The sequence below is a fragment of the Ambystoma mexicanum genome, chromosome 11 (assembly GCF_040938575.1).
Source record: "Ambystoma mexicanum isolate Mex_15411 chromosome 11, UKY_AmexF1_1, whole genome shotgun sequence".
NCBI lineage: Eukaryota > Metazoa > Chordata > Amphibia > Caudata > Ambystomatidae > Ambystoma > Ambystoma mexicanum.
The window spans coordinates 1,040,143,932-1,040,169,179 of record NC_090934.1 but is presented as its reverse complement, the minus strand read 5'-3'; the positions used below and the strand labels follow the sequence as shown (position 1 = coordinate 1,040,169,179).

The 25,248-nt window shown below is 41.2% G+C and overlaps 1 protein-coding gene across 3 annotated transcripts in view; it reads left to right on the top strand.

Annotated features, from left to right (window-relative positions):
- NTRK3 (neurotrophic receptor tyrosine kinase 3) overlaps window positions 1-25,248 on the top strand; it is a 1,833,633-nt gene that overhangs the window by 1,792,834 nt on the left and 15,551 nt on the right. For all 3 annotated transcript variants that reach the window (XM_069624286.1, XM_069624285.1, XM_069624287.1), the window contains one exon: window positions 19,314-19,472. In XM_069624286.1, coding sequence (XP_069480387.1) covers window positions 19,314-19,472 — 159 coding nt within the window. The remainder of the gene's footprint in view (window positions 1-19,313; window positions 19,473-25,248) is intronic.

The window sequence follows — 25,248 nt, the reverse complement described above, 5'->3', positions numbered from 1 at the left end:
AAGCCATTTACATTGGCCCCATCCTCCTATTACTGTTTCTTTTTAGAAGTTGTATTGTTTTGTTTCAGCATGCAATCCATGGGGAATGTGAGGATGTCCATGGGGGGGCAGACACAGAATGAAAAAAAAAGGTAAAGGCCACCGCTGTTATGGGAATTGTACATATGCATTGCTCGGCCAACCAATCCTGTGCTTCAATTGAAATGATATGATATGATATGATATGATATTTTATTTGTATTGCGCTTCTACACAAGTGTTTCAGAGCATGACCAAGCAAGGGAGGGGAACAAGGGAGAACAAGAACAACACAAATTGATCACTTTGCACTCAAAACTATTAACAAGATTGTGTCATTGCCATCCTCTTCACTGCCCGCCCTTTTCAAACTCACTCTCTCAGTGGTTATCTTCTCAGCATCCTACAAAACAGACTTGGTTATACCAATGCTAAATACAAAAAACACTGTCTCTAGAACTCTCTTTAATCACATTGACTGCCTCCAGATAAACAAATTATACAAAGCTTTTCCAATCTAGATTTCTGAGTGAGCGCTCCACCGAAAGTGAGCTCATGCATGTCTCCATCTCTGTGACCACCGCTCAACACTCTCGCCTCTCTAGGCGTCACATTCTAATCAATCTCTCTGTCACTTAAGACACTGTGGGCCTCATTATAAGTATTGCAAAATGGGTTAACGGGTGCCGCTAATGGTGGCTGACCCGTTAAACCCATTCCGCAATATTACGTGGTTCCCTCACGGGACCCGATGTGGACGTCTGGTTTTACCAGGGAGCTAACAACGGGCCGGTCGTAATCAGCTCGTTGTTAGCTCCCGTGCCCATTCCCATTGAGCCCTATGGGGGCTCAAATGGGAATGGGGAAGGTCCGGGCCCAGGCTCCCTGAGGGAGGAATTACTGGGCCCTCCAAACTCAGAATGGCCCAGTAATTATTAAGGGCATTGCTACCTCCAAAGTCGTAATGAGGCCCTGTTTGTCATCCCTCCTTCAAACTCACGCTTCCCGCGGCTGCAACTGAAACATACTTTACAGGGAAGCCTCCTTTGTCTCTGAAAGCACCTTCCTCGTTTCTTGGAACTCGTGCACCTCCTTCCCTTTTCCCCCTTGAATTGCTGGCACTCATGCATTTGATCTTGGACCATGCCCTTTGGTCCTCGACTCCTCCTCAGAGGGTACATTAATTTCATTATTTGGCTTGTATTACCACATGTTGCTGATGATACTCAGTTTTTCTTCTGACATCTAAGGGCACATCTAGAGCTGCCTCTCTGCATTCCAACACTGAATGGCAGCATGCTGTCAGTCCTTAACTCCTTCAAGAGAGAAACCGTCGCTCTTTCTGCCATTCCCATACACCCAATCCCCGCCTGCTTTCCTCGTCTTTCCTCTTTCCTCCAGTACTAGCTCCCAAAATAGTGGTCTTCTTGACAGTGACCTATAACTCAGAGGTTTCATCATGGTTGCAACCACTTCAGCCAGGCAGACAAACCTGCTTAGATTCACAAAGGTCAACACACAGTTCACCCACTCGTCTAAAACCTAGCTAGATCATCTGCCATCTGAAGCACTGCCATCACACAGGGTAGCTGTCTATACAAAATGGTTCCCTCTTCAATGCTGTACTCCTTTCCTTCAAATTAATTCATGAACTTGTCATCAATACCTCATCTCTTCACAACTAATCTATCCCCCGCACCTCTTCCTACTTCTGCTCGTTCCTGTTATTGCCCCCCCCCCAGACCTCAGCATGCTCTGCGTAAAGCATCAAAGAAGTCCAATCAATGGAACATTCCATGTCCAGGTTCAAGCTTCACTTCCTAAAGTGAAATATCTCTCATATTTGGTTGTTTCCTCTCTCTGTGTTTAACTCTTCACCCATTGTTTTGCTCCACACCACACAGTCATTGTAAAGGACCCCTGGCTCGATTTTACACAATTTCTGGCAGGAATATCTCCCAAAAAATACAAATAATGGTATTTGAGGTAGTGTGGGTGGTGTCTGGCAACATCATGTAATACTTTTATTGTCACCAAATTTAGCTTTTGTCGCACTCAATGATAAAAAAAATGTTTCTTTCTGTGGGTAATATTACTAAATACCTATGTTTGCCCCGATTTCTTTTTATAGCCAACCACAGTATGTACTATGTTGGTTTTCCCCCACACCTTTAGGCCAAATACATTCATGTAAAAGACACAGAGACATTTGGAAGACTGCTGCTGCTCTCCTTGCAAATCTCACAAAATAGTGTGACAAATGTGCACATACCACACACAGAGGGGATTATAGTTCCTGCACTGCCCCACTACCAATTTCTGGTACTGGCACACAGGATGCTAGCGCAAAAGGCAAACCCCATGGCTCCAGATGTCACTGCAGAGGTGGTCAGATGTTTAGTGATGACCAAAGTTAGGAGGATGCCCACTCTATTCTGAAGCCTTTTCTAAGTGTTTCAATGACGTTCTGGAACGTATGATAGTGACTTATTGCAAAGACGACTTAGACAAATCCGAGAAAGGTCAATGTTGAAGACCCCCAGTTGGCATTATTTATCTGAGAGTAACCATCATGAAACATGTCAAAGAGCCAATGCTGTTTTTAGTGCCACGCTACAAATTAAGGGCCTCATTTACAAGCATATTTTCAATGGGACTATCCAATGAAAAAACATGTGTGTAAATCACCACCTAAGTGTGGGCATACAGGGCATAACATGTGTCTCACAAGAAATGATGATGTGGCTTTTCTGGGTTCTACTTAGGAGAACCTATGCTTGCTCTGAGCAAGTGGGTTGTTTCTTCTGATTTGGCTTAAAGGCTTTCTCTTTCTTAATCTGGAGATTCACCCTGCAGTACCTTTCATTATGGTTTCCTGGTAATGTCAGTTTCCAGATAGATAATGGCTTTCTGAACATTTTCAGTTACCTTTCTGTGCATTAACTGATATGATATGATATGATGTGGCATTTATGGCGCGCCTGTACACAAGTGTTTCTAAGCACAACTAGACAAAGGGAGGACTAAATAACGATCTTACTAGGCCTTGTGTCATTCAGATCGTGCAAGTGCATGGAATATACCGGTGTCCGGTCAAATAGTCGAAAATAAAAGATCGATTGACCATTTGATCGAAAGTCAAATGGTCGGAAAAAAAATGGTCGAATTTTTTTATTTATATATTTATATATTTTTTTTAGTTTTGTTTGGTAAAAAAAAAATATATTGAAAAAGGGTGGTTGAGGGGGAACCCCCCTAAATAAAAAAAATTAAAAATAAAAAAAATCGACCATTTTTTCGACCATTTGATTCTCGATCAAATAGCATTCGATCATTTGGTTTTCGACCAAATGACCTACAACCGAATATACCTTCAAATAATCAAACTACTCAGCAGTCGGTGGTGCACCATTGCGTGTCCTGTACTACACACCAGCAAAAAGCAGTAGTGTCCGAGGCTGTCGTCAGAGGCAAAATCACTGTATGTGAGGACCTCAGACTTGCAGTACTGGAAGATTGCAGACTAGCATGGAAGAACGTGTGATGGTTGATGCCTCGGGCAAAATTGTCCTCTCTCCCCAAATCTGGTTCTGTATAGCAAATCAGTGTCACAGCATTTATTTTATTTATCTGCATTTTTAAAGCGCTCACAAAGCCCGGGGGCATCGAGGCGCTGTTACAGATTTTTGTTTTGTTTTATTGTTGTTGTTGTCGTAGTTGCTTACTTTTAACGTGCTTAAATACCCTAAGGTTTCCAAGCGCGGACGCAGGGATCGAACCTGTGTTGATTTGTGTTGCTTTGTGTCGTCCTGCTTCCAAGGTGAGCACATTACCACTGAGCTATCCTCCAGGGAGCATCTTCGGAAGTAACTGGTGGTCAGCAATGGGTTTCCCAATACCCAGACTGAATGGTGGAATCATAGAGGACTACTCAACCTAAGGGTTTTGTTTAGCAGGCCCCCCTTCCTGGATGAACACCACACATCCCCACTCCACCAGGAGTCATTAGTGCTTGGCATTTGTGGCAGTCCTTCGAACCATCCATTTGAAAGGCCCCTTCTTCCTGATTGTCTGGGAGGAGTATTTGTGATAATCTCAGTTTACCCAGCCTTTTCCAAAAGGTTTGAGGAATTACACTGCACCTGAGGAAACAGTAATTCTTCTGTGATTAGGCTTTGTAAGCAGGGAATTTACATTTAAATATTCCTTTTTTATTTGCATTTTTCATTGTAACATATGTACACAATTCTATTATTATGACATGTATGCTTTGATCTACCGTCTATACTTCGAGCATTCCACACATGACTATAACAGGCATACTTGAAAACTCCCACTGCTGAAAGGATGGGTAAAACTGTGGATGTGTGTGTTTGTCATATAACCATGTAAATGGCTATCTCGTTGTTTCATCCCCAGGAGTTTTTTCGATGTCATTTTTTCAACGAAATTAAATAGAAAACACTAATCGAAATAAAGACGGGGACAAAGGTTAAAATGGGTGCAGGGGGCGTTTGGGGCAGGGTTAACATAGGCAAGAGGGTCTTGAGGGGGAACTCCCCAAAACATAAATAAAATAAACATTCAAAGAATTGTTCCGAAATAATTGCGCATATATTTTGTTTCTCAAAAAAAAAATCATGTCAGTAATATGGCATAGAACCGTTTAATGTAGTCAATGTGAATTAAATGGGGGATTGGAAAAATAAATTAAATGTATACTCAGTTAAAAAATGCATTGAAGGAAAATCATCTTTATTCTTGATTTTACCAGGCAATACTGCTGCTTGAGTTGAACGCAAACAAATCGGCCCACGTACAAATAGTGGCAGCCTTCTTTCATGCCCTTATGTACGAAATCTATTTCTTAATATGAAGTCACACGAGTTTAGAAATAGGCAAGTCTCGGTGTAAGCAAAAGATGCGGGCAGGTGATCCATCCGTGAGTTTTTTTTTTTTTTAAATACTATGAAAGCAAGGCATTTTTGTGGTTGAAAGGAAATGCAAGATGGAAGCTCAGTTTGATAGCAGAAGGCTTAACAAAGGCCCTGCCAACATCGCTGGAGGTGCCGTCTTATTCCTCTTTCAGAAGCAAACTGCACACATTCGTCTTTGTGTGTGGGAGGAGAGGGAAGATAAAAATGAGTATAGAACAGATAAAAAAAAAAGAGATGCACGCACTGTTTCCAATTCCCCTGAGCACACACACCTACAGAGGCCATGCTTGTCTGAAATAGAGTCGGCAGGCAATAGCATGTTAAAATTACAGGTGTGTAGCCTAATTTACATTTCCTAACCCATTTGTATAGACATGTGGAAATCTGCCCACTTCCTCTGAAAGAACTGGCAGAATTTGAAGAAATAAACGACATGCCATGTTGGCAGATGAAAAGCAAAGCAAAAACGGCACTCTAGTACACCAAGCTTCTAATAGTAACAACAAGATAACGACCGCCAAACTGCTCCATACGCCCACTTATCCGCCCCTGCGTCTCTGATGACATGATCTGCGTTGGACTGCAAGTAAACAGGAATGCATGAAGTTTCACAACACCGTCAATTCATTGCACACAGCAATCGTCTTTAAACTGCACAAATTAGTTCACCTTTGGGACATATCCATCAACATGAAGAAAATAAAAATATAACAGGACATTAATATTTCCACCACAAGTGCACAGTCCCTAACAGCTATATTTGGTGTCCATCCTAAACACATAACAAAATAACATACTGTTTGCAGTCAAGAAATATGTTACAACCAGCTATGCCCCGGTACGGGTAATGGGAAGCAACGATTCATGTCATCAGGAGGCAAATTTCGCTCATAAATCATGGCTACATTAATTTTTATTTAGCATTTATATAGCGCTAAAAACCCACAGGCATCTGAGCGCTGCTTACTATTAGCCACTATGTATGGTGCTTATTTATCGACCTCGGAAGGATGAAAGGCTGAGATACGCCATGCCAGTATTCAAACCTGCTTCAGCAGGCTCTACACAGATGTCAAAGCAAGCGCTCTACTCGCTGTGCTATTGGACCAGATGAAGATGTGAGGGGCAAAGAAAGAGAGAAAGAAGGTAACATAGATAGACTCCTGAAGGAAAGATGAACATCCCAGAGAAAAGGACCACCAAGTAAGAAATGAGAATACTCCTCATAGGGGTTAAGAGACAGAAGCCAGATATACGAGCAAGAACCACTGGAAGAAGACAGGGGAGGTCAAACACCTGAAAAGATAGTTTGGGAAAAGGTCAAATAGAGAAAGAAGGTGAATGGACTCCAACAGGACTTTGGGTGAACAAGTCTCCTGGAAGCAGAAGAGTGGCAGAAGCAAAATGCTGGGGTAGAAAGAGAGATAGAGAAAAAGCCAGAAACCCAACATTAAGTTGAGACAACATACCAAACAACCAAGAAAGAGTGAGATGGGTGAATCACCCAGAGGACGGAGGTAAAGAATTAAAGCACCAGACCCAGATTTTGCCTCACCCAATAAGCCCTCCACCTGGTTGGCAACTACAGGTCCCAGTTTGATGTTTTCACATAAGCGGCCATGTTGATTGTCTACCCGATTAAACCCTAATAGAAGACCTCTTTGAATTGCTGTACTTTGTGGGACTTGGTAGGAGAGGACTCCATGTTAGATAGTTCGCCCTCAAGACTTTTCAAATAAGGGAGGGACGTTATGTTTATTCTCCTTACTGCACCATTTGATTTGATTATTCTGACAACTCACTTTTTATGAAGTTTTGATCCAGGTAACATTCATTTTAATTTGAGAATTAGTTGTGACAGGCATGTTCACATTAAGGTTTTTACTATTTTGGGCACCTTTTTCCTTCATAGGTGAAATACACCTTAAGTTTGCGTTATTTGCACATAGTTGAATGTTTAAGTCACTTATTGTCTGACCACTTTGCTTTATTCCTTACACCCTGTTTTTTTGTTAATAAAGAGTTTTCGTTGAAAAGATGCAGCATCAGAGACCCTTCTGTTCACCATGTCGTCGCAATAGATTCAATATGTCCTACTACCCATGATTTTACTGACACCCCTTGCATTCTGACTACTTACAAGAATAACAAGAACAAAATAACTTTGTGTCCTCCTTTCTCTAAGGTGAATACTTAACCAGCTGGTCAAATTATATATATATAAATATATATATATATATATATTTTTTTTTATTATTATGTTATTTATCATGTACGTGGCTACACATTAGACTTGTGTAATAAAAAATAAAACAGTGGTTATATGTACACAAAAGTTAATGCACCATTAATGCAGACCAAATCCGTAAACTTGACACTGTAACGGTAAAACAATCTCCATCGAGACACCTAGCCCATGTACTTTCAAAACATCATTTCAGATGTTCTAAAAAAGTTACACTAGTTTGTAGTGCAATTTCAAAATGAAAAACACAATCAATAAAGGTTTTATATTTTCACAAACCTTTCTGTCCCCACAGAATCTACATGTCCCCAAGGATCTTCATATTCTTCTCCATTCCCTTCACTATATTTACAACTGTGCAAAGGAGATTTAATGTGGTCTTGAGTCCTATCATGCAGGGGATTCACACAATAATAAAAGAAAATACCTAACATTGGTTGAAGTGGCTTGTATGCTTGCAGATATAGTTCAAGCCTCTGGCCAACACGCAGAAAACATTTTAATTCGACAAGCCTCTTATGGGAGAATTAAGGAAGCGATTTTGCTGAAAAAGACAAATTGTTCTAATGGTCGTCCAAACTGACAAGCTGGACAGACCCGAGAAACACATGCTGAGCCCTTACATGTGGCTCATCAGCAGCTATAATTTAAAACCCAAACGCGCATACATTCAAAGAAAAGGATCAATTCTTTACCTTCTGTAACCTTTTGGAAAATGCTCAAAAATTTGGAAATGCATTAACACAATGAGATTCTAAATCTTCCATCCAATTCCTTCTGAAGAACCGGTACTCTACCTACTGGTGAAACACATGTAAAGCACCAGGGAACAAAGGATATATTTTTTTTCTAAAAACTTAAATCTGTACAAACATGAAAAAACCTTTTGAAATATATTTAAATGAACTATAACTTTACTAAAAAACAAGTGACCTTTTTCTTAAACACAAACTCAGTTTGGTGCAATCTCAGCTGTCCTTATTTTGCAACCTTTTCTCCTCAAATTGAATTTTCATGTTAATTCACAGTTTCTGAGACAATTGTACACCACCCTTTACCAAATCTTCTGGGTTACCCACACTCACAAAAGGCATCTCTTTTCAAATAACTGGATCCTCTATTGGGGCACCAACATGAAACTGGTCTAGTAATTGGAGTTTACAAGTCTTCCCTCTGGTGCTTTCTGAAAAGAGTTATACCTCCCGTGAGTGTCAAAAGTATGCCTTCATTTTAGCCATTGCTTTTCTGATTTGTTAACATTTAAAACATGTTAGAATGCTGCTCATCCAGTATTGCTTCATCTTCTTCAAGGCCTTTTGACTAGTGAGTTGATGCTCTCCTCCAGGACCAATAAGTGCCTGAGAATAGCACAAAACATACTGCCCAGTTTTAATATTTGGAATTTGCCAAATATAATCCACCTTCACCTCAAGACCTCTACTTAAATTCAAATTCTTTTATTATTCTAGATGAAGTCAGATATGAATTTCTTCAAAGATGTAAATGGTATGCTATTTAACTAAATTGTCAGAGCTTGATAAAGGTACATTCATTTTGGAAAGTCAACCGTCTTAATACCATTTACCGTGCCCATAAGTGATATTGGCCAATATTCTGACTGAGAAGATTCCTTTTAGTATACCTTATGGTCGGCATGATTGCTCAGGGGCAATGCATTTATCTTTAACGCACAACAAGGCAGAACTTCACAGGTTGGAATCCTGGTCCCCGGCATGATTAAAGCACAATATTAAAGATTTTTTTTTCTTTTATCTCTCATCTCTGTCAAAATTATGTTGAAGACTGGATGTCAGTTCTCTACAATTTTCCATTTGATTGGTCAGATTTGCAACTTTGCCTACAGTGGGGTCCTGAAAACAATGTGTACTCATTCCATGCCAAATTTGGTAATGTTTAATCAATACCCTGCACGCATACCAGACTCCTGTGCTTTTTGCAAGGATGGCTGGGAAAGCCAATTCTGGCTTGCATGAAAAAGGCACTACATCATACACGTAAAGATCAATGTTTAATAGTTCTCCGTTGCAAGGCTCAAAGCGATAGATGCTCAGGTCGTCCCTTATATTTTGGCATGAGGCTCAATGTGAATTGCCAACATGAATGATGATAATGGATACCCCATCAAATGGCCCTAGATACTGTGAAGGTGCCAGATGTACTGCTCCAAATAGATAACCAAAGTTAACATGCCTAATAACAACTTTTGTGCTCTTTTTACCCTGTAATATGTAATCAATGTGTTCTCCCTTATAAATAAGAGTCCTCTTTAAATTGGATTGTCCATGCCTGGTTATACAACATCTGCAGTGCTGAACTTTCAAGATCCTATGATGTAAACATGCAGCTGTGAATGTTTTTGTCACTTGATAGCATTGGAAAAAACTCATTGTCTGAACAAAACTTAAACTAGCCTAGAAGTATGTCGAAGGGCGAGTCAATGATCAAATCTGAGGACAGGATTTGCCAGTTGCACACTGCCGCCACATTGTGCCGATAATCTCATCACTCACGCAGTTACTGACAAGGGAAAGGACACCCAGTTACACTGAGCAGGCATCATGGTGCCCTGTCTCAGCTTCTTGTGTTGAATTCGCCTCCTCAGATAATTTGTTTGACCTTCAAATGTTGCAACCGGTCGCATCAGTCGAGCTTGTTGAAGGTGGATACTGCATCAGACACCACCTGCAAACGCCCCACCACTCTGGGAATCCCCCATTGTCTGTAAGTACATGGGATGGAAAGGAAGTGCCAAGGAAAGCAGCTAATGGAGTGAAAAGGTACTAGTCATCATTATTGTCCACAGCTGTAGATTCAGTGAAATGGACTTTAGGTACCCAGTATGCCATCACAATAGTGATTTGATAATGATAATACATTATGGGCCTGTCTACATTTCTTGGGGGCAGGGAATACATTTCTCAGAAGGGTTACTTTACACCGTATCAGATGTATCAGAAATTGTATCAGATGTATCAGAAATTGTATGCTAATTATGACATGACGATATCAGAAGATTTACTTTATCTTTCATTGTCCAGAGCCTGCACTTTCTATGAGTGCTGTCTCGGGAGGCTAGCTCAGCGGCAATGTGCTCGCCATGGAAACAAGACAACACGGATAAACATGGGTTCGATCCCCGGGTCCACCCTTAGAAACCTCTGGGTATTAAGCATGTTATAAATAACATATCATATCATGCTCAGTTTAGTTCTTTCCCAATTTATTCTTGGACTCTAGATGGAAAGCTATCTGCATTTAGCAGCAGAATGTAGACATCCTGACCCGAAATCACTATAAATCCTTTTGCATGTGTAGATTGTGGCAGGTGTAAATTGTGGCTGCAGCCAGACACAAAGTGCTCATGGTGAATATAGGAAAATCTGTGAATTGCCCTGCATGTGCAATTTGCACCTGCAACACTTTTCACACACAGGGGGGCCGGATTCACACAAAACAATCATATCATCCGGTGCAAGTACATGACCGGACAGCGGTGTTAAGCTGTAGGGAAGGTGTTGACATGTGTGCAGCACCTTTAAGGAGATGACCACTATCCCTGTGTCATTCATTAAACCATACTACCTCCCAAAATCTTTTAGCACCTGAACAGGAAATGCTGTGCCGTGCAACAATAGGGCCCCCGTCGCTACCGTGCATGAAAATACCATTTCTCGAGTGGAACAACATTTCGACAATGTTCTCATAATCAAGAAACTATGAGCCAGCGATGGTAGCACAATATAAAGTTATACCACACACCTCTGGACAAGCAGCTCCATGTTGTGATCTTATCCCATACAATTCTTCTCTACCAGAACTGTCCCTTATGTCCAGAACTCAAATCTCCTTAGGGTGCACGGATGGGATCATGTCTCCAATCCGGTGAGAGATACATTAGATCTGCCTACTCTATGATGCAGTTCTCTATGTAACGTAATCTAAAGTAACTGGGTCTGGTATAAGGAGATTTCTGTCATGTTGGCAGCCCCTTGCCTCTAGGTCCTGTAAGAGGGAAGGAGGGATTAGGCTTGGAGGGGAAAGAGGGAGAAGTAAGTTGAGAAATGTGGGGTATTGATACCTATTTAGAGAACCCAGACACTGAGTGCAAGTCGACTTGAAGATGAAGAGAGAGACAGTGCAAGCGGAATATTGATATTGATATTGATTGTTTATTTGTAAAGCGCCTATACACAATGGGCCTCATTACGAGTCACCCGGTATGGAAATAACGGTGGTGTTAAACCCGCCGCCACCGTTGTTTCCATACCGGGTGATCTCGAGTTCTGCAGGCGGGAGGTGTCATTCCCGCCAGGTCTGACCTGACGGGTTTAACACCACTCACCTGCAGGCGGACGTGGAAACACTGGCACCATCATGAGATGGTGCCGGTGTTTCCACTTCCCCATTCCCATTGAGTCCTATGGGACTCAATGGGAATGGGGATTTACCGAATTCTGCCTCCAGAAAACACAGGGGTTGTAATGCCCCGGTAATTCCGGGAATCACAGAAGTGGAATGGTAATACGAGTCCGGCGGTAACCTGCTGGAATTTCAGGCACGGTTACCGCCGGACTCGTAGTTAGGCCCAATGTGTTTCAAAGAGCTTCAAGGAGGGAGGGAACATGGGAGAATACAGTTACATTCTTACAGGTCCTTGAAACAAATCAGAATGTGATAATAACTATCATATCATATCAGATAGTACAAGTGTATGGAACAATATGGGAGAGGTGAGGGAGGGAAAAAGGAGACAAAACTAGCAGTAGCATTACTATGCCTGACGGCAATTGTTGCAGTGCAAGAATCACAAAATGAGGGGGAGGAGGGAAGGTGTGGGAGAGAGGAACAAAACACGTGACTATCTTAAAGGGTCAGCGACTGATCAAGGTAGTGCTGGGGGAGAGGGAGTAGAAGACAAGAAGGAGAACAGGCAAACAGACAAGCTATTATCAGAGGTCAAGGGACAGTGATAAGAGTAAGTGCTTAGATAATAGATGGAAAAAGCGGGAAGGGGAAGGGAAGATGGCTGTGACAGTTCTTTGCAGATATCACAATATTTACTTCTGTCAGACACATATATTCAGGAAAGAATTGCTGTTCTACATCATAAAGCATACATCCGGGATTGATGCGCTTTAAGATTCCATGAATCTCATTGTTAAGCAAGCGTTTCATATTGCTTTAGTAGAGCACCCATAGAACAAATATGCAAACGTTTTTCAAATGAGCACAGAAGATTGTGTGCAGGAGCCGTAGCTGGAACACAGTTCAATGTTTTCAGCCGCTTGCCAGTGCTGTTGGACATGTGTGCCATATGGGACCTGTAAGATATATCATGCTTAATATGTTAATATGCGAGTTGCTCATTACCTGGACACCCCCAATCTCATATTCCCTGATATACACTCTCACTTCATAATTCTTGGGAAGAAACAAGTTTTTATCCTTCACAATGTGTATTTAAATCGGATATATGCTGGGCAGATCACTGCAGTGTTACAGAATCAAAGAAGGCTTGACTAGAGACAATGAAATTACCCTGCCTGCATAAATCATGTTATTTCTCACAAACATGCACAAACATGGATCCATTTCTGTCATTTTATATACATAAATATACAACAAATTCTGAATAACATTAGCCATTCTGTGTTTTTTTTTGTTGTGTTTAACATTAGTCATTCTAGTTGCACTACTACGACCTGTTGATCAGTATCTCAAAATCCTTCAAAGAAATATGCCCAAATTACACAGTCACATTTACAAATGAATCAATGCCCTTTACTTTCCTCAATAAAACCAGCAATTTATAGTATCTGAGAACTGTTGCGTTTCTGCCATTTACCATGTAGATACGGTGCTTTGGACAATTAACACGTGAGTGCAGTTTACAAAAGACTTACATTACCTCGGCTTAGAATTCTACAGGTGTTGCGTTAGGGAAGTAGTGTTTTCAATTTACAATGCACAGACTATTTTGACAAACCAACCAGCCAACCTGAGAAATCGTTTTCAGATTGTGTTGAACAAATAACAATATATATGAACCTTACTGTGAAATGTCAGTATGTGGGTATTGCATGAGAGTTACATTTGCACTATTTTTATGGGAATTAAAATTATCCTTTAAATGTTCTGTTATCTCCCATTCCTTATTAAACAGATATGGCCTTCAATAAATACATATTATCAAAAATATCCTCATTAGGCTCTGCTATGGACATCATTATATCAAAGTGCAATGTTAACGATATCTGAGAAAACCCTTTAGGTACAGTTTTAAAACATATTATTTTAAATAGTTATGTGCCAAATGCACAGAAGTGCTAGCACAAGCACACAACCCAGAAAGGTACTTGGATTAAATTGTCATCTCACTCAATTTTACATGCCATGAAATTGCACTGTTTATTTCCCATTTAAATCAATGCATTTTGATAATTTCCCAAACCACACCCTCTTTTGGACTAAGCACGAAAATAGTGAAAGGAGGCATATATCAATTTGGGGAAATCTCATATCCACTTTTGATCAGTCTTTGTAAGCCTGAATCTAAGAGAAACCCTCATGTGTTCTGAGAAGAGTCTCAGTCATTTTCAGGTTTCCTTCTGCAGGTTCCCTTATGATCAGGAATGTTCCCTTGATCCAGAACCCTACAATTCAGCAGCCCTTAAGTTATTCTCTCTCTTTAATACATCCAATAGTAACAGCTGGTATTATTTCCTGCAGTCTTTCCCTGTGGCAGAATGCTTTCCTTTGTGCTCATACTATTTTCAAATTCTCACCTTACGTCATAATTATGTCACACAATGTGATTGACCAAGTTCTTCGCTGGCCGAACTAATAGCTTGACACCATTATTAAATACACCCTCCATTCTTCATTGAATGATTATAATTTTCCTAACTTGAGGTCATAACATGTGGGAGCCAATTACTATTCCTAATATTATTGACAGCAATTTAATTTGTCTTCCATAATCCATGACAGCATCATGCTAATTCAATGAAAACAAGATTATTGGAGTCTGATCTTTCAGTCACACGGTTGGATATGTGACACCTATTTGGCATATTGTTTAGTCAATTAATGATTTTTTGTTTTTATTAAAAACTGAAGGCAATGCAAATTTAGTTTTACACCGAACATGAGATAATTAGCTTCTCTATGTAAAAGGTATTGTTTGCATAATGCCCTGCATTTGAAGTGTGGTGCCAGGACTGTGCTTCTGCACATGACTTTAGTAAAACTATCTGATAGGTTAAGGGAGGGAAGGATTTGCAATGGGATGACAGATCCCCATTAGACTAACACACATGTTCGGTTTTATGATGCTGGATGCTTCAACATCTCATGTGACATGCAGTGAAAATGTGTGCAGCCTGCCATAAAAACAAACAGATGTTTTCCTGTACATGTTAATCTCGGCAAGGACTGTGAATTATATTTTCCTGCAATGTTAGAATATTTCTTCTAGGATTATCCCCTGAAGGTCTCCCACAGGGGGACTGCTGTTTTGCTCTGAGTCGATACCCAAGTCAGCACAATGATATGCTGAATCAAACAGATCACTGATATTGGGCCTGGTTATAAGTTTGCCGGTCCGGGAACTATGGTACCGGTAAACTTGCCGGTACTGTAGTTCCCGGACTGGCAACATACGAGTTGTGCTCGTGGGTGCCTTTCTGTACTTGTTAATCTCTGCAAGGACTGTGAATTATATTTTCCTGCAATGTTAGAATATTTTTCTAGGATTATACCCTGAAGGTCTCCCATCGGGGGACTGCTGTTTTGCTCCGAGACGATACCCAAGTCAGCACAATGATATGCTGAATCAAACAGATCACTGATATTGGGCCTCATTATAAGTTTGCCAGTCTGGGAACCACAGTACCGGTAAGCTTGCCGGTACCGTAGTTCCCGGACCGGCAAACTGGTGGGCAGAGGGGCACCCGTGAGCACAGCATGTCCGATGCACCGGCACTGTTCACAAGGTGCTGGTGCATCCGACCTCCCCATTCCCATTTAGCCCTCTGGGGCTCAAATGAGAATGGGGAAGAATTTTTCCCGGCGCCTAGGAATGTGAAAATACCGGATCCGGCAAGGCCGTAATGACCCGGTAATTGCCCATTTCTGGGCGCCGGAAAAAATGAAATATCGGCTGCAGCCGTGCCTGTGTTACAGGCACGGCTAACGCCAGCCTCGTAATGAGGTCCAATTGAAACCAATAGAACAGCATCACTGCTTTTCACATAGTATACTGGAGGATATTATTTAAGGTCAGTATATTATTATACATTTTGTACAATAGTATGACAATTGTTGGAGACATAAAGCATTCAAACGAAAGACTCTGAAGGAATGAGGATATCTTTCCTTTATTTGATGTTCGGAAGAAAAGCATGAGTGTGCCAACATTTGACAAAATGTTACCACTGGAATTGTATTATTTTAAAACTTTTGTTTCCTAGTCCATGTTCTCCGTTAACATACTTATATTTCTGACATATTTGGGCCTTTTTCTAAATTTTAGAAATACAATTCATTTTAAAGTGGTGCATTCTGCAACTCCTGTTTTGCTTGACATTTGTGACAACCCAGTCTCTGAATGGAATGTGGTCCAAGGCCAAATTTGGCGTGTGTTATCTCTCAGGTGCGCAGGGGATTAACTGCATTGCGCAGGCCCACCCTTGTCATGGTAGTGAGTGAGAGGTGGAAATCATAACTAATGTGATGCATTTTTATGGTTCATCTCTCACTTAAACTTGACACACTATATTGTTCTTGTATTCTCCCTTGAAGCCTAAATACTCTGCAGCAATCTGGGACTTACTAAACCGAGCAACTCATATCACTCAGCTCTCGACGCAGATGAATGAGGTATCAGAGCAGGTATGGAATGGCCTCTGCACCAATTTATACGCATAATTTCTTAAACTGCTCTGTCTGCAAATTTGATGCCAACAGCCACACTTGATCTGGCCTTTGACGAAAATAATATCCTATACTACATCTCGAAACTCAGCTCTTCTAGAGCTCAGGAACAGAAGGTCTTAATAATTCCATGCTTAAACTCCATCTTGTGGTGTGGGCTAAAATATTATGTACCATATTTAATTGAGCACTAGCAACAAAAATCACTCCTCCATCATGATGGAAATCAGTGGTAGTACCGGTCTTTAAAAAAAGGAGATTGGCGGTCTCCTGCCAATTATCGGCCCTTTACCCTCCTCGATGCTCCTGGGAAATTATTCACGTGGCTAATATTAAGAGATTTTAATGCTATGGGTGTCTGAACAAAATTTACGAAACCCATTTCAAACTGGCTTCATTCAACGCCTGGGTACTACTATCAATTTGCTATCTATCACCACTATGAAAGCTCACGGTCTTTAAATGAAACAGCCAATATATATTGCCTCCATCGATTTTAAAACGGCTTTTGATTCAATTGCGAGAGAACTATTAATGCACAAACGAAAAGGAGCCAACTGCCCTTATGCCATTCAAATGCTTATTCACCCACTTCATACAGATACAATGGTCCAAATCAGACTGACCATGGAAGGCAAACAAACCCCTCCAATTTTGACTTTTAAAGGACTAAAGCAGGGATGCATTTCGGCTTCTGCGCTATTTAATTTTTTCATTTCACATCTAAAGCAAACTCTTGCCAAAATCATCTCTGACCCTTCAAAGCTAGGGCATCACTCCATGCTTTATGCAGACAATATAGTTCTACTGTCCAAGACCCCAAGAGGCCTAATAAAGCTTCTGACAGCCCTAGGAAAGTACGCTGATGAAAACTTGTTATTGATTAACTTGGCCCAAAAAATATATCATGAACTGTGGCAGGAGGCAGAATGATAAACATTTCTTCAAATGGTCTCTAGATGAAAAAGAACTCCAAGTTGTTAACAAATATTTTTACTTGGGCGTTAATTTGAACAATCATAACTCTGACTTGCCTTACATTATGGAGCTAAAGAAAAAAATCACAATTGCAATTGCACAAGACCGAATTACCCATGCAAAGTATGGGAATGTTCCTATTCACCATTACTCATTTTTATATTATCAGAAAGTTGTCCCCATAGTATTATATGGTGCTGAAACCAAGATGTGGAGACCAATATCATTCTGGCTTCCTCTAGAGGGCACATTTCGGAAGCATGTCCTTTCCCTACCCCTCTCACAACCCATGTGCATAATCAGGCATGAACTAGGCTTACTTCCTTTACATAGCATTTATACCTGGAAACTATGCTCTCTATATAGGAAATGCCTCATATCTACCACCTCAAAATCCCTATTGCAAATTCTATCCCACTGTCTAGCATCATCCAATCACAGCTTCATTGCCACTTGGAAACAAGAAACTATGAAAATCATGCGGGAGGTCAATAAGTTACCTGAACCGTTAATCGAAAATCTGACACGTGCTAAGCAGAAGCTTTACCAACAAGACTGGATCTGCACTCAGGATCTATGCATGAAATATAGAGATTTCCGAAACAACACATATGGCTACAAAAAATATCAAACATATAGAAGTACTTTTTTTGAGATTTCGGCTCAACCTATGGAAAACAAATGAGGTGCTATCAAAATGGAAACGTATGCCCAAATCCGGCAATATATGCAGATTTTGTAAAAAAAATAGATCAGCCAGAAAATCTGCAACATTTATCAACAGCATGTCCGATGCTCGTAGTCAAGCCGACATGACATTTGAAAATATATTTCAAAGACGTTAGAAATCTAACATCAGAAATTCTATGGCATGAAATATTTCAAATATGACTTACGAATGCAATAAATTGCCGTCATTAGATTTCTTCTTTCGTTGAATCTCACCTGAAGAAATTAAGTAACATTAAAGCCTTGTATAATTGAGAAACTTGTACATTTCCTCAATCTTTTATATGTAACTCTATATATTTTATCACAACTTTTAGATTACAGGGCCGAGTATATAGTTTTTGCAGCTATGTTAAACAAGATTTTCGATAATCATCTGACCTTCATGATACCTTTTGATAAGGTTTATAGAGTGATATAAATGATATGAGTGACCAAGATAATAACAAAAATGGAAATGAATCTGTGTATATGCTTTATCATTGTTTCACGTTGATCTTAATTGTCTCTCTTTTCTTTCTGGTAAGATGTTTTGTGTGATCTTAAATCCTTAATATTCCTTTCTGAATCAACACAATAAAAAAATAAGCCATCCGTCCCACATTTAGAAGGACCAGACCAGTTTGCAGTTTTTTGCCATCCGTTTGCTTTAGGGTTATAGCCTTGGGTTCCATTTATTTTGACAACTCTTTTACTTGAAATAGTTTACTTTATAGAAATCATGCCATGTGGTGGTTGTGTCATACTTCACAGCATGGTGTTCATTGGCTTTTGGTACACACTTTAACTGGAGATGTAACCCACCAGAGGTGCATTGAAATGTATTAAAGCTGTGGTATGCCAAATGGCAGATACTGTGTTAATCAGAGGAAAAAAAAATCTCTGCAGTCAGAAGCAGTCCGAAGCAGTGTAAATTGGACAGCTGTTTGTTTTAGGTCAGTTGTCTGCAACCTGCATCTCTCCAGATGTTTGAAATAGGACTGTTATGATCTACGGACCATAGAATTCACTGGTTAGGGAGTTGTAGTCCCAAAATATCTGGTGAGCCAAAGGTTGTAGTCCTCTGCTTTAGGATCTCTTGTGACCTAAATGTTCAAATCTGGTATGCTAGAGTAAATGTTTCTTTTAATCCGAACTCCATCCTTTTCTTAAGACCCCATCTCTTTCAGGAACCAAACTGTTTTGTGATGACAAACATTCACTCAGGGAGTGAGAGCACATTATGGAATGTCAGTAAATGTGATCTGCATGTGTTGTAGGAGCAGGGACATTTCATGGTGATTTATGATTCATGTACCTACCCACATTACATTGTGCCCTATCTAGAGTTTTCTTTGCAGAATTGCTAAATGCATTTCCTACTTTACAGCAGCACTGTATCTGATTGGAGTTCTTATAACCAAAGAATTGTTTAATTATAACTACCATTCTATTTGTGTTTTCTCAACTAGGTGGGTGGCCATACCATGTTGCCTATCCGTTGGATGCCACCCGAGAGCATAATGTACAGGAAATTCACCACTGAGAGTGACGTTTGGAGCTTTGGGGTTATCCTCTGGGAAATCTTCACATATGGAAAACAGCCCTGGTTCCAGCTCTCAAACACAGAGGTACAGTATGGCTAATGAAAATGGAGGGCGAGTATGTGCAAGGACAGAATAAGAGAACACAGCTATGGCATTAGCATAGACCAGCAGTCTGATACTTGTGCCTCCTCAAATGCTTTGGAATACGACTCCCACCATTCCTCAACTTGAATTGTGCTGGGAAGGGCTGATGGGAGTTGTAGTCCAAAACATTGGGAGGCATAGATATGGGTGCTTCCTGAAATAATGAGTTGAGGCATCTAATAACTCCATAGAGTCCTCTTCAAGTGCTTTGGTGGTAAGGATAAGTGTGGAATTTTTTCATAAAATTATAAGCACAAGCATGTGTTGATAGATTTAAGTTTACTATGTGAGCTACGCATCAATGGAATGTTATGATGTGTTTCTTTCTATATTATGCTATTTATGATGATAATGCAAAATGTCACCTTCATTCAACTATTGCCATTGAAAATAAAGATAAAACAACAATTACCCTTAAGAATAGCCCCAGAAACATCAACATATAGGGTTTTAAATATACAACATTGCAAAGCAGCAAATACATATGCATATTTGCAAAGCTGCACCGCTTCACACACATGGCACTCTGGCGGAGGCTCATTCTTAGGTCACAATGTTGGCCCATCAACTGAGTGACTTCTCAAAGAAGAGACAACCTACCACGACAAGTCATGTGGAGGTTGAGGCACAGGAGAAGTGTCTGGGCTTCAAAATCATGTATTTCTATACTGGACACAAATTGTGTTCTGTTCCTCTATCCTGTAACCTCCTGCATAAACTACTCTGTAGGAAACAGGACAATAAAGTGCCAGGCACTTAGGCACTTGTTTACTCTTATTGAAGTTGTTTATATGCTACATTAGATATTGTACACTCTGATTGACTCCGACGTGTGACATTGAGTCTACATGTTTTTAAGTACTTACTGACATTTTGAACAGTCTAATTTCTTGAGCGTAAGGACCTAATCATCGAACTTTAAGATGGTGAATCACAAGGCTTGTGATTAAATAGGGTCTTATGCAGGGTCCATTGCCAAAAAGAAGCCTACATCATCTAAAAACATGAAAGGATGTCTAGGGCCTAAGGAAGTAAGGTGGGACAACTGTGAGCAGGCCGATGAGAAATTATCAACCTGGCGATGGGTCTGGCACTTTGGCAAGCTTCCTTAATAAAGCAGTAGGAGATTTGCATACAACGATCATGATGGCTGAACAATGTATTGCCAACATGGACGTGACAGATGATCCCTGATGATTTTGAAGCCATTCTTTAAGAGGTAGAGATTCATGTATGCACGATAACAGCTCTATCGACTGACACTGTGCAGGAGAAGGCTATCCCGGGAGGATAGCTCAGGGGCAACACGCTCGCCTTGGAAGCAAGCCGACACGGAGCACCACACATTCGATCCCTGGCTCCGCGCTTAGAAACCTCTGGGTTTAAGCATGTTATAAATAACCCATCATATCATATTTGTAACCAGGCAACTACAGGGTGCTAGGCCAGCAGGCCAAAATTCCTCAACAATGACAGGCAATTCCACATTCGAAAAAAGGAGGCATACCTGGAACATATTTTTGGGAAACTACTAGCCATTACCGGAAGCCATGTTTTAAATATCCATGAGGTTTCGTGCAGATTAGAATACAAGGTAGATTCATTTCATGTGGCTGCTAAAAGTACAGGTGAGGGTATTAATCATCCCACTTCTCTGATGCCTGAGTACATTACATAGCTGGCCAATGTCACTGTAGAATCCTATGAGAAGCGACCTATCAGATCACGGGGAGTCACCAGTATTGACTTTTCTATCAGAATCTCGAAGACCAACTGTGAGGCCAGAGCTCAATCGGTAGATCCCAACATAGATGATCTCAGAAGGGGTAGCGGTACAGTGAGAATGGAAGCAGTGAAGGATTGGGCAAAGGACCTTAACTCCAGGCGCACATGTAATTTGGCAACAGCAGGCTGAGGGCCGCCACCCAAGATTATATATCTCACAAGCTCATCACCAGCTCTGGAAGATCAGCACAGCTGCCTGATGGTGAGAGGAGGGCCCTCTGGGGGACGAAGGAGGCCTGCTACATAGGTTTCACCAACATGTTACCTCCCCAGGCAGCTCCCTTGGTCATAGTTATGGTGAATGTCCTGACTTTTGCTGCCCACTGTGAAGAGGACACTATTTCCCGTATGATTAAAGTGACTCACTACTTAAGGCATGTGTGTGGGTTTTCTTTGTTGAAGGGAGAGATCACCTAATGCCCAAGACATTCCTCTTATGTGGGCAAAGGTGAGTAATGCATCCCCGGCGACTGCATAACCATAACCCTTAATGAGTCAACGAGTTTCTTGACACACTGTGAAATGGTTTGCACCATCAAAGTGTCCACTCTAACATCCAATGTCTCCCTTTGGGTTTTTTCTACAGGCCTATTGAAGACAAAGGGACTCTGGCTAATGATTGATCAGCGTCTTCTAGACCCTTGCATGACCAATATTCCAGAGGCTCTGGGAACAGCACCGTCACTGTCCCTATTACAAACAGGTTTGAGTGTCTGCAGGGCATGGAGGACATTGAGTGACCAGCAGACCCCCTGGAAGTAGTTGGGGCAATGAAGACACATGACTTTAACGGAAGCAATGCTTCACACTGTAAGGAGGGTAATAGGGGAGGGTTCAGGGTAATCTCTTGGTCTGGAACATTGTGGGCTTATCTATCAAATTGCAGGTCGAATCCTGGGGGGAAGTTTGGAAATGATTACCAAGTCATCATTTTCCAGGAGACTTGGGTATCGGAACACATTAATTTACATGGGTTTTGGCTTTTCTCGCACAAGTCGTCATATCGAGTACAAAAGGTTGAGTTTCTGGTGGGCTACCATTACATTTTAACTACTCTGGGCTGGGATGCATTACAAGACAGTCGAAGGGAAATATCCTTTCCATGTCAGTCAACATCCCGGGTGCAAATTTACTTGGGTTGATTCATTTCTAAAATAAAAGAAGCGGCGAGGTGATGATACACCTATTCAAATTTTGAAAAAATATCATGATAACAGGTCATCATTGGAAAGGCCACAACGTTCCTGGGATAGTTGGAGGGGATTTCAATGTTTGTTTAGGATCTGGGCAAGAGTTCCTTTATGACAATGATAGAAAATTGTGTTATCAATTCCAAATCCATGCCCAGTGGACCCTGTCATTTTCAGCAATACTTTAGTGCTTTGGGAAATATTGATGGAGACCGGCTTTAGGGCAATCAATGGGGGAGTTCAATCTAATACTGCAGGCAGCTACACCTTCGATAACAGCAGACACCATAGTCTCATAGACTTCATCCGCATCGCCATGTAGCGGTGAGGACGTATTGTAGATTTTGAGATCCCACCAAGAGGGGAAAGTGACCATCACCCCCTCTCACTTGACTGGGCGTCAGGAAGGAGGGAGGTGAGGACACGGGATGACACATATTCTCAACCACTGGTAAAGGGGCCTCTAGCCAGTGTGCTCCACTGGAAAGGAGATAGAGAGTCGGAGCTGTCCACCAAGACTGTGTAATTTAATAAAGAAGTCCAAATGAACTGCCTAAACCCCATGCGTTCACTATTGGAGATTATTCAATCTTTTGCTCTTTACACGAAGAACCACAAGTTGATTTGTTGCCCCACCAAACCTGCAAAGACTGAAAAGGTCCAGCACAGGAACATTCTGGCTCTCTTAAACTTGCAATGAGTAAAAGAGGCTGCTTCTTGCTGCTATTTAAAAAAATGCCCTCTCCAAACGTTGCAAACATTAGGTTCAGGAGGCAAGACTATGATCGAGAACTACAAAACAGAAGGGCAGACATTGCTAGAGAACAGTTGGATGCCTCGAGTTTGGTGGCTGCCTCCCATGACACAAAATCAAATCTGTAAAGTTATCTCTAGGAATATGTTGGGATTGGGTCTAGGATATGCTGCAGCCTTGGAAATGTATGTCCCGGAACTGGACTGGGTTAGACATTTTAAAAAGTAGTGGCAGTGTACAAAGTAGCAAAGAGAGAAGTATTTTGTGGAGCCCACAGAGATGATGTCCCTTCTGTCTATTAGGAAAATGTTAACTATAACGGGGAGTAAAAAACCCTCAAAGCCCTGTGTTTTGGTGGATTGCCGATTGATTTTGTTTGCCAATCATGATCTATGCTGTTGCTTTTTAATCCAAGATTTTAGTGCCTTTATAGCTACTAAAAGGATCCCAGACAGTTGTAAAATTGGAATGATAGTTTCAATGTATAAGACGGGTGACAAGGGAAACCCCTTCTCTTACTGACCAGTTACATAGCTGGACAGTACGTCCCAAAATGTATCAGGGACGTTGCTTAAAAGATTGAACGAGTGGATTGAAGATCACAGTTCCTAACTGACATACAACTGGCCTATAGGGTAGACTTGAGGACTACGAATCAATATAATAATGTACACCTAAGCCTGTCTAAATACGTGGCTGTGATGCTGTCTCCTGTCTACGTGGCTTTCATGATGTGAGTTCACCCTTTGACCATGTGGACAGAAGACCGCTCTGAGAGACTCTTGCTGAGCTAGTTATAACACATCCTTTGATACAAATGATAGAGTGCTTCCATGCCAATTCTCGGGTTCAGGTCCATTATGGGAGGGGAGGAAAATTAAGTGAGCCTGCTGAGGCAGAGAAGGGCATTTGACAGGGATGCGTACTTGCACCCCTTCTGTTTAATCTATATATCAATGCTCTAGCATCAACACTGGCCACCAAAAACACTGAGGTTCCCCAATGTGGAGACTGGCAGTTGCCTGTCCTAAGTTAAGCTGACATCATAATCTTACTCGCCAGAACCCCCAAATAATTGCAGGCATTAATGGATACATAAATCCGTTACATGCGGGCAGGAGGCTCAACTGCTAATGCAGGGAAATGCAAGGTTATGTGTTTCTCTAAGAGTACAAGATCTATGAAGGAATTGCAAATTCTACTGAATGGCCAAAAACTGCAGGTTTGCTGGGACTTTGCCTATTGGGGGTGGTTTTTAAACAACACATCACTTGGAACACTAACATTGACAATAAGAGGTTAAGAATTAACCAAGTTATTGGAAGATTGTTTAGATGTGATAGATCTTTGAGGCAGTTCTCAGTTGGACACAAGTTGGTGATTTATTGGAGGAAGGCCATCAGCACAGGGCCCTATGGCTGCAAGCTTTGGAGCTTACGGAAATCCGGGAACACTGCAGAGTGCAGAAAATCTCTTCTTCTCTCACCTTTTAGGCATGTCTTCAACTACAGCTATGTACATGACACATTTGGAAGCTGGTACACCCTTTCTCACAGATTCATTGAGGCTAAGGGTGATCTTGATGTGGTGCTCTATAAGGGTGAACAAAGAGGGAACCCTAACCAGGTCATTACCAAGTATCCTCCTGAGCCTGGGGAATTTTCATGCAGTTGGCTGGCCACTTTACACCAGCTTGGGTTTGGCTTGCTATTTCATTAATCCAGAAAACATTGCAAGCTTCCTGATAACATTGCTCAAATTAAATTGTTGGTCTGTTCAGTACAGTCTAGGAGAGCCGGCAATCTGGGGCAACCCATCAGTCAGACTGTATCGCCTGGTGAACCCGGCCAAGGGCCCATCTTAATGTCTCACATCTGTCTCTGACATTTATCATCAGATATTGTTAACCTAGTGCCTGCTTTAATGTCCTAGGCCTCAAGGCTATGATATGTAAATGGGAAGCAGTCTCTAAAAAAGGTGATGGCCA